At 42.7% G+C, this 10,777-nt stretch overlaps 1 protein-coding gene across 2 annotated transcripts; it reads right to left on the bottom strand.

The window, feature by feature from the left end:
• Positions 1-844: 844 nt before the first annotated feature.
• LOC115567906 (uncharacterized) lies at positions 845-3,269 on the bottom strand. 2 transcript variants are annotated; one of them, XM_030394844.1, is made up of 4 exons: positions 3,019-3,269; positions 2,837-2,930; positions 2,602-2,686; positions 845-2,521 (listed from the first exon to the last, which is right to left on the bottom strand). In XM_030394844.1, exons 1-4 carry the CDS (start codon positions 3,036-3,038, stop codon positions 1,977-1,979), a joined length of 744 nt encoding a protein of 247 aa, XP_030250704.1. In that variant the 5' UTR covers positions 3,039-3,269; the 3' UTR covers positions 845-1,976. The 2 variants fall into 2 exon arrangements, with proteins under 2 accessions (XP_030250704.1, XP_030250713.1); XM_030394853.1 differs by having other exon boundaries at positions 2,602-2,744.
• Between the last annotated feature and the right edge of the window lie 7,508 nt (positions 3,270-10,777).

The following is a 10,777-nucleotide window of genomic DNA, read 5'->3' on the forward strand; positions in this document are numbered from 1 at the left end:
AAATACAATAAAAATAAAATAAAAAGTGCAACTATGACAACCAACCAGTGTTGGGGCTTGTTACTCAAAAAAGTAATTTATTACACATTACACATTACTCTCAAAAATAGTAATGCCTTACATTACATGATTACTCCCTGAAGAAAGTAATTAGTTCATTACTCGTTACATTCATGTTACTCCACGGTTCCTTAGCAACAAGCTTTGTGTTTGCGTGCTGTCTCTGTAGGTGCTTCGTTAAGTTTGAGGTAGTGTAAGCAGCGGTGGAGAGAAGTTTCCAGCACGGGCAAAGTGTGCACCTTACAGTCAAGTTATTTTACTTACGTTCAACAAATTCAAAATAATGTTTGTATCTCCAACCATCAAAAGTGGCTTTACACAGCGGCAAATCGCATGCCGCAGCATGTTCTGCTCGTGTTTGACGCTGCCATTGTTATCCCATCTCCCCTTGCGGGTGGCGACTAACCAATCGGTGATGGTGAAAGATACCTCGTGCCAAACCCCAACCAATCACTGTTCCATTATTGACAGCCCCCAGTTACAAAGGAACGCGTTACTGTAATCACATTACTAGTGTTACACCCAACACTGCAACCAACATTGCACTATGGAATAAATTCAGTTTCTTCAGTTTTTATCCACAAACTTAAAATTAATTAAACAAAAAGTCCAATTCGAAAGATTCAAGTATACAAAATTAACTTTTATGGTTTGCCAGAGCTGGCTTACACATGGGCCAGTTCTGGACCAACTGTGTGTGCAGTTGGCCCAGAACTGGCCCATGTGTGAGCCAGCTCTGGCAAACCAGATCCGGGCCACTGGGGGGCCGTCATTCTTTGCGGTATGTCACCCAAATGCAAGTACCTCAGTTGGCCCAGAGCTGGCCCATGTGTGAGCCAACTCTGGCAAACCAGATCTGGGCCACTGGGGGGGACGCCATTCTTTGCAGTATGTCAGCCAAGTGCAAGTGCCCCATGTGGACTAGAGCTGGGCCAGACGTCAGCCTAATCCATGCTGCATCTGGCCCAGATTAAAAAACAACAGTGGTACAATTATACAAATAACTTTATCTTCACAGCTAATTGCCAAAATACATTTCCAATATTAAATAATCAATGCAAAGTGTTATGCAATATGCATCAGAGCATTCAGTACTTTTTTCACAATTCAAAAAGCGGCAACATTTTAACACTGAAAAGTTGTATAGTTGGCAGTATATGACTGCAGCCATGCTGCATTCATGGTAAACACACATCCTTCATAATAAAAGCACAGTATCAGAAATTATAGACTTCAAAATAAAAGTCTGACTTTTTTCCATTCACATATACACTTGGGTCCTGACCCATCAGTTGAGAGCCACTGGCATAGACTGTTCAAAAACATACAATGCAGTGGAATGTTGCATAATACCTTGACATATTCTTACAACATCATCTGTCAGCAAACACAACATGTCAAGAGTCTACAGAACATTATTACGAATTTAACATTCACTGCCATATCTTCAGTTTAAAAACCAACGTTGAACATTTTAGACAAAACAACTTGGCATAGACTTTCACACCATGCATAGGAACATCACGTCTCCATGTGTTCCACCAGCAGTAGCACCTTACAAAAGGTGAAGAGAGTTCAGATCAAAAGTCTAAAATGCATTACGCATGAGAGCTTCTCTCATTGTCCATCATTCTCATTTACTCACTTCCTCCACTGTTCCCATCGGGTGCTTTCTGCAACCATTTTGTAATCCTGGTCTCGATTTCTTGGTCTGTGGCATCAGACGTCAGACACACACATACAAACACACAAATTAATGAATATCACAGTACAGTTCACAAGTGACACATCTGATGACTAGCTCAATAAATATGATTGGTACTACATTCCAACAGCCATCAGTGTGTTTGGCCATTAACATGCATCTCCCAGTCCCATGCATCTCCCAGTTCAGTTCAGTTCATTAATGTGTGCCACTAAGATGATGTTCCGAGCTTGGAGACATGCTCGTATTTCTGGGCAGACGTTGTGAGGGTCGCCGGCACGCCCCTGGGGGTTTTGGGGGTGCTGGCGCCCTCTTGTCGCTGGAGCAGCTGGCCAACAGTCTCTTCCAGTGCCTTGACCCTTTCCACCAGCCTTTGACAGCTGCAATGGCAGCTTTTATCACGGACAGAAGTCGAAGTGGCGTAGCTGGACACTGATCCAATGCCACTGGAGGAGGCAGCGGTGGCACCTTGTGGTGAGCTGGTTGCGAGGCCAGTACCTGCGGCGGTGTCCACACCAGTGGGTGGGGCACCAGTAGGTGGGGCGATGGCCGAGGGGGCGACGGCCGAGGGGGCCCCAGAAGGACAGGCGATGGCTGCCTGTTCGGGGACTCCGAGGCTGGCGACTGTTCGTTGCGGCGTAGACGCCAGCACAGGGACCCCGATGGTGTCGTCGCCAGCCTCGGAGTCCTCGTGGAGGACCACCTCTCCCTCCGCCTCATCTGACCCGCCATCCTCATCTTTGTCCGGTGCTTCGCCTACAATGAAAAACAACAGACAGGTCAGGGACACATGTACTGTGTGTAACAGTGAAACTTTCACAAACAAATTCACTCACCACAGTGTAAATTTACATTCATCGGACTGGCTGTGCACGTCCAGCGAGGACACCATTGGGGTTTGAGGATGCGTTCGCCTAAGTGCTGCAAATTCTTTTATTATACATCGGCGCTTGGCCTCCTTTACCTTGAATTCTCTATCCTATTGATATAAAGTGACATATTTGGACACAAAATCATTTCTATTGCAATTTCACACCACATTTAAAGGAATTACGTTGCATTTACCCTTACCTGTGGAGGCATCAGATGCACATCTATTAAGTGCTTGTCCAATCTGACAAGGTTCCTTTTATCACAAACAATGCAGTTGAGGCGCTCGGTGGTCCTGGAGTAGGGAATCCAGAATGAATGGCTGCACAATTTGGACTAACAAAATGTTCCCTTTTGTCATGTGGGTGAATGTAAGTTATTACCTGGCGTTCCCGTACTTCATAAGAAGTGCAAATTCTTGTTTATTAGGGACTGTGTGCGACACTCTGAGATGTTGTTTTAGATTAGAGTATGTCCTAAAACACAGCCCACAGACTTTGTCTGCCTGCAGATGAATACCACAAAGCAATGGTTAAACAAATAGAAAGAAAACAATGTCCTGTCTCCACTATGGGGCACTGTGACATTGACTTTATGGCGTCTTAAGACAATACATGATGAAGTCTCAACACACTTTCTCTCACAAATATCAAGAAATTACAGAGGACACTTGCCATTTCTCTGCTGCTGAGGACGATTCAGCGAAGATTGTCATCTAAATGGAATAGATGGAAATTTGGAAGTTACAATATAAACAATTTCGTGTTTACATCTAGTTCATCTTAGCGAACACGTGCGCGGCCATGACGACCCAAATTAACTGGTAAACACGATAAAAAAGTACATTAAAACACAATGTACGGTGATATTGATATGTGACACATGGATATTGGCCATTAAGCACTGAGGTATCAACACTTTGGCTTCGACAGCAGACGCGACGGGGCGCACTTAGCAAGCGGCTACTGCTAACATTAGCTACGTCTATTTAGCAGACCGTGTGCACGGACATAATGACATGAATTAATTTTTCAAACGGTCAAAAGTGCATGACAACACGACGTAAGGTCATCTTGATATGTTACACATTGACATACAGCAGAAGCTGCAAGTGAACAACACTTTCGGTTTGACAATAATAAAAGACTTTTTTTTTTTTTATTATTATTTATTGTCTAAGTTATTTATTGTATTTTTTTAGTTGTTTTGGAAGATATCATAAGAGGAAAGTGTGGCAGGACGGCGAGTGTGAAATAGAGGAAAGGGAGAAGGGTGTTGCCAGTTTCGCCTATGTAGATAAGCTGTCAGGTGTGACATACAATGCAATAAACAACGTTTTTGGTCTGAGGGGTGACTCTTGTGCTTATTGCAGCTCCAGCTCCCCCATGCGGATTATGTAGGAACTTCCTGTCTATAATTGCCCGGTGTTTAATTGCTCTTATTGTTTCCACCTGTCTACTGAACTGTGTAGAGCATTGTGTAAGTTTTTGTTTTTTCTATAGGCCGAGATTATCCTGTACTCCCCGAGGCGGTGATGGCTGTTCAGGTGAGTATGGAATCTGTTTTTGATCTCAACCTGTAACCCTCAAACTGTAAATATTGTTTAGCGTAAGTGGTAACGAGGGGGATGCATAATTCTCCATCAGTGCACGTGTTAACCTCGTGACCCGGTTGGCCGGTCACTTCGGCCGAGCGATGGCCAGCGGCTGTGGTGGACGTGAGAGCGGCCAGCGTGGTGCTCTTAACGGACCTGAGGAAGCGTCTGGAGTAACCCCTGCGTCGGAGGCTGCTGTAAAGGATGGAGATTGACTTGTGCAGGTCAGTGGAGCAGGAGGAGATACGGTAAAAGCGAATTATTTGAGATTGAGATGTTTGACATTAATGGAGGAATGGTATTTATTTAAAGTGGCGACAAATTGGAGAAAGACGCTCTCCCCGTGCTCCCATCCTCTGATGATGTCATTTAGGTACCTGAAGTAAAAGGTTGGTTTAAGTGAGCAGTTGATGAGCGCACCTCTCTCCCACTCCGACATGAACAGATTTGCATAGGATGGAGCGTACCTGTGGCCCATAGCCGTGCCCTGAGTTTGAAGGTAATATTTATCGTCAAATACAAAATCGTTCCGTTTTAAGCAGATCTCCAAAAGTTTGAGGATTTCTGCGTCCGGTCCGGGTAACGCTCAAATATTGTTTTGATTGTTTTTAATCCTGTGTCTGTGTCTATATTGGTGTATAGGCTATCAACATCCAGGGTGAAGGGACAGGCGTCTGGGGGCTGGGGTGTTTGGTGGAGAGAGGGCCGAGAAAGGAATTTATGTACCGCGACACATTGTATGTGGCGCTATTACAGTCTGAGACGATGGGTCTACCGGGTGGCACTGCGTTAGGGACCGTCCAAGTCGCCGGATCTTTATGGATCTTGGGCAGTAAATAAAACAGTCTATTACGGGGATCGTTCGGGCCTTATAGAAAGTCGCGCTGTTTTGCAGAGATGGCTTTCTGCGCGTAGAGGTCCTGAACGATGTCTCGAATGAGAGTAAGCGTGAGGGACTGTATGCTGGTAGGGATCTGTTTATAATAATTGGCGTTGTTTAATTGTCTGTTAGCCTCGAAGGCATACTGCTGTACGTCCATGATGACGATCTTAGAGCCTTTGTCAGCAGGTTCGATGATAATATTGTGGTTAGACTGTAATGTACTGATAATTTGTTTATATCTACGCAGTTCTCCATCGGCCGGTGCTGGAGGAGGGACGAAGGCGTCGGTGCCCAGTAGGTCGGAGCGGATGAGGTTCTGAACCCTGGCATCTAGCTGCTCCCAGGTGGGTTCCCAGGTGCATGGGAGGGTGAAGGGAATAATGTTTTGATTAGAATTGTCAAAACAATCTAACAATTTGATTCTACGATGATATAAATACAGATCTCGGCGCAGTTCCTCCCTGTCGAGCGAAGCAGGCATGGGAATGAATGAGAGGCCCATGTGCAGTAATTTAACTTGGTCAGGCGTGGGCTGGAAAAGAGTGGAGAGATTAAGGATAACGTAATTTATTCCCTCCCCCATAGGGAACGGTAGGCGCACTCACCATCCACCCTCTCCCGCGTTCTTGAAACGGCAGGCGAGCCAGCCGGCATCGCCCTCTGCGCTAGACCAAAGTCCAGTCTCTGTTAAAGTCACCCATGGAGGTGGGTGTATTTAAGTCGTTGTCTGTCTGATTTGTTTTTTTAATTTTCTTGTAAATAAAATGAAATTATTTTTTAATAAAATGATGAATTCAAATGAATGTGTCCCTTTTTTAAGAGAAAAATAGAAAAATAAAAAAATATAAAAGGCTAATCAACAAAGGAAGGTGTGTCCTCTAACAACGTTTTGGCCCTCACTGGGTCTTCATCAGGTCAATGGACACAGAAAAAAGAAGTGTTAGGATGGCTGGTGATACAGAGAGGTCTGCATGCCTCGATGTCCAGATGAAGAGTGAGCCTCCCCTAGAGCTCCTCCCTTTTTTAGCCTATGTTTTTTTTCAAGTTTGGTTTACGAATTTGGTTTGTAGTATTTTCTTTTCTAAATTTTTAACCCTATATTCCCCTTATAAAATGAATTATTCTTACCACAATGTGTTTTTAACCAAAATATATTGTTTTTAATATATTAATTGTTATTCCTATTGACATATATGAATTGTTATTTATACTAAAATTATTTTTTATGTATAACATTTATTAATGAAGAACCTATTACAACAATTATATGTTAGGGCTTAAAATAAGGTTGGGTTTAGAGCCAAAATTAGGGTTCAGGGTAGGGTTAGGTGAAGTGGTAAAGTACTCAGAGCCTCTCCCTATGCTGACCAACGACAACATAGTTTGGAGTAGAGAGACAGAGGCAAGGCGTGGGCCGCCGCATGTTAGTCCCCATCTCACTTCCCACTCGCCAACATGAACCATATGAGAGGAGAAAAGAAGAAAAAGTTGGAGGAGAGGGGGGAGGGAGTGATGGGAAAGGGTTATTCTCCAACATGTCCAAGCAGAATGGCAGACCAAACCCCAAACCACACGGAAGGGCAGTGGGAATTAAGAATTTAGGTATCAAGGAGTTAGATGGTTAAGGTTAGGGTAAACCAACAGGGAAGGACCTATCAAAAAATGGAGCAAAAAGGAGGGGGGGGGAGACAACCACTAACACGGTAAAACCCAATGATGCAAGTGAAAGCAGACATTAGGTTTAGGCGTGCATGGAGGGGGAGGTTAAGATTAGGGTTAGGTGAAGTAATAAATTACTCAGAGTCTCTCCCTATGTTGCCCAACGACAACATAGTTTGGGTAGAGAGACAGAGGCATGGCGCTGGCCGGCGCAAGTTAGTCCCCATCCCACCGCCCACTTGCTTGCATGACCCATGACAGAGGAGAGGAGAACAGATGTGGAGAGGGGGGGACGCATGGAGCGACCCTGCATTCACAGTGGCCTGTCAAATTCAAAAGCACACTAGAAAGCCCAGCGGCTGAATGTTCTTTTAATTATTCTAATGCAAAATCCTGGCTCAGGCGTGTTCGGTGTCAGGCCCAAAAAGAGGAGAAGGTTGGGATTAGGCATGCAGAAGGGGAGAGGTTAAGTTTAGGAGGGTTAGGGTTAGGGGTATGAACAACAGCAACACAATTACATGAGAAATGCACTGTGTAGCTACTTTTCTACAATGTGAATGTTAAAAAACCTTACAAGCAATACAGGTCAGTGTGAGCTTCCCAACGGGTGGACCAAAGTCTGCAAATAATTTGAGTTCAGTATTCTTTAGAATGTTAAAAAGATAGTTATGGGATGTTATTGGAGTTATGAGCTGTAATCTCCCTTGATGAATTAATTTTTACTCATTCATGTGCTACTGTAAGTGCTACCATATTCCGAAGGCCGGGAACCTGTTTTGTGTGATTCAAAGTGGATGGAATAGAAACACTTTTGCTTTTAAATACTGTTTATTTAAGCAATATTACCCGAGAGGGTAATATCATACAACTTATACAATTAATACCAACAAAAATAAAATTTATAATCAAAATATATCCATGTTGATGGACCTTTTCTCTCAAATTTTAAAGGTTTTTGCAAGTGTGCGTCGCGTTTCCATGGAAACACATGGGGTCTGACTAATAACTGAAACAAAATCAGTCACGTCAGTCGACTCATATGTGTAATGGAACGTAGTTTACCACTCCAGCAAATAATCCAAACCTCAGTAACGACCTAGCAACAGAAATGATTTTTAGTCCCAGATAATGAACTCTGAGCTGACGTTAATGTTTTATCGCAGTCTCAGAATTTCCCGAGCTAAATCAATACTGCACAGAAAAACAGAAGATGCTTATTTTTATCGCAAAAATTATAACAAAGACGTTGATTTTTTTTTCTTTTATATTTTTTATAAAACGTTTTCACCGCGGTCACAACAGTGTCTCTCACACTGAAGGGAAAATAAATAATAGTCGGGCCGTTTATTTGTTTCAATCACTTAACAGACCAGGCGTTTATTTAGGACCAGGGGGCAATTTGGGACAGGCGTTAAATTCCTTCCTCACAAAAATCCAGGATGAAAATGTCACAAACTTCTCCAGCTTCACGGTGAATTCTCCGGCATCCTGCTGGGCAATAGTTGTTTTCTGCAGGTGAAGTTGTTGCGGCGGAGGAAACGATTCAGCCGACCAGCACTCACAGATAACTCCTCATCTCTGCTGTCACTCACGGTGGCGTACATTTGTTTCACCCTGATCATTTTGCGGGACACTCACTCGTGGCGTGCCCGTTTGCCGATAACTAATTCAGGCATGTTTATCCCAGGCTCCTCGCTAGACTTCTTCCTGCCTCCAGTAGGCAGCCTGGTCCTGTGGCTGTCCTCCTCGGACAGACGCTGAAACTCCGTCTCTCCATCTCAGAAAGTTTGAATTTCACGCCATACTTTTTTTTTTGCTCCAGCGCTGACAGTTACTATGTTGTCACGGATACACTATTGCTACAGACTTGGCGGAGTAATATTTTGAATGTAACGTTGCCACATCAGTACAAAAAATGCTTTGTCTCCATTTAGAAAATAAACTCATGTTTTCAACAGTGTTTTCTGGTAGATTGCTTGAATTTACAGTAACAAAATTAAGCTTTAAGCCTGAAATTATAATAAAATATAAAGCTTAACTTCAATCACAATATTCACCTCATGTGTAGCCCAGAAGCTTGAAAAGAACAAACCTTGAAAATGAGGTTGCATATTGCTTAGAAATCCAAACACACACAGCAGCCATAGTTCTTCATAACAAATCTGTCTATAACATTCTTTATAACACTAAACCAAAAACAGAACCTTTTGCATAGCAATTCAAACAATGCAAGTAATGAATGTGCACATTAAAGGCCTACACAGACAAAGCCTTTCCTAATTTGAAAAAAAGTGTAACAACAATCTACAGATGACAGTAGTCCTGCTTACTATTCATCTCATGTAGAATGGATGAGGTATTGGGATGCTCATTTTGGGAGGATGGAGATTGTGCCTGGTGCTGATTTGGAGCGAGCATAGGTGGCAGGATAGTAGGCTGTGTTGGCTGATACAGCTGTGGCATGGACCAGGCACTAGGTGTCGATGTGGATGGGGGTGTTGTGGTCCAGGGTGGTATTGTTGAGGAATTAGGTTGACTGGGATGCAAAGCACTTGCAAGAGTGCCCATTATTTGCAGAAACATCTGGTTGGTGGCCTGTTGCTGTGCCTGCATAGACTTGAATCTTCTCTCCTCAGCCTCCTGTTGTGCCTGAAGTATCCTCTCAAAAGCAGCAGCTATAATGTAATCCTGACAAAGTTTTTTTGCTTTGATGCGGCACTGTGCAGCAGACCTCTGGAACCCCCTTTCCCCGAGCCGTTTGCTAAAGAGTGAGTAGATTTTGGTGTTTTTGTGTGTTGTCGAAAGTTACTGATGCTGCATGTTGCAGAAGCTATTCTACCCATAAAAATGGGTAGGACATTTGTGTCTTTATAATTCAATCAAAAAAGAAGTTGCTTCAAACAAAAAAAAAAAATATTTTCCATAAAAAAATCACTTTTTCAATCATAGAAAAAAGTTTTTGAACACAAAAAAAATTTGAGACTCCAAAAATTGCATTTGAACACTTTTTTTTATCGAAAAATAATCTTTTTTGTGTTTGGGCCATATTATGGGTAGGACATTTGTGTCTTAATTATTCAATCCCCAAAAAGTTGCTTCAATCAAAAAAATATTTTCAATCAAAGAAAAAACTGTTCAAATGCAAAAATAAAATTGAATCCCCCCCTAAAAAAAAAAAAAAATCATTTGAAGAAAAATATTTTTTTCAATTTTAAGTGATTTTTTTTTTCGAATGAAGTGAAAAAAGTTTTGATGTCGTTTTTTTTTTTTTGATTGAATTATTTTGACACAAACATCCCGCAGTGGGCGAGTGCTTCCCCATTGGTCAGACATGTTTGAGTGACAAGTGTCTACACCAACAACGTCTTGCTGACAAGAAGTCATGGCCGCCAGCAAGCCAGGGAGCAGAGCTGTTGTTAACTACAGCATTAAAATGATTGGTGTCATGTTATTAGCCTACTCTGTTTGATATTTCGATTAAACATGAAGCTTGCTAACTTAGTTCACGTTGACTAATTTGTGTGATGGTGTTAGATATCTAACGCTGTCATATTGTCAGGCAGGCTAGCTGATAACGTTAGCCGATGGCCCTGCACACTGAATGAATTGTTTATTTCACCTAAGTACAGAGGCTTGCTATGTGCTAGTACTATGTTATGTTATAATAAGTAACGTCATTAGTGGTCAAACAACAGTCCACAGGCCAACTGCAGCAACAGATCATGCAGAGCCTGAATCTTCTCACACAGCCCAGTGGATTACTGCGGTCAAGCCAGCCGTGGTTCGCGTTTGCTTGGTCAGATGCGCACATTGTTTTCTAGTGTGAGAATCTACTAACATTTACGGTAATCGTAATGAACCCGCTCTAAGGGGCTGCTGGTAGTGACAGTGGGGCAGATTACAGTCACACAGTCAGACCCGTGAAAATTACAATACTTTTACAGTAATTATTCCCGGCAATAAACTGAAGGTATTTCGAAGGTATGCGTACGGATTTCAAAGTAAA

This window comes from Sparus aurata, chromosome 2 (genome assembly GCF_900880675.1).
Source record: "Sparus aurata chromosome 2, fSpaAur1.1, whole genome shotgun sequence".
Classification (NCBI taxonomy): Eukaryota; Metazoa; Chordata; class Actinopteri; order Spariformes; family Sparidae; genus Sparus; species Sparus aurata.

Bases quoted from the DNA above. Each gene is read 5' to 3' on its own strand.
- LOC115567906 (XM_030394844.1), bottom strand. From the start codon at position 3,038: ATGAAGTACGGGAACGCCAG. The intron at 2,931-3,018 runs GTAATAACTTAC...TCCCTACTCCAG, and splicing joins ATGAAGTACGGGAACGCCAG to GACCACCGAGCGCCTCAACT. The intron at 2,522-2,601 runs GTGAGTGAATTT...TTTTCATTGTAG, and splicing joins GAATGTAAATTTACACTGTG to GCGAAGCACCGGACAAAGAT.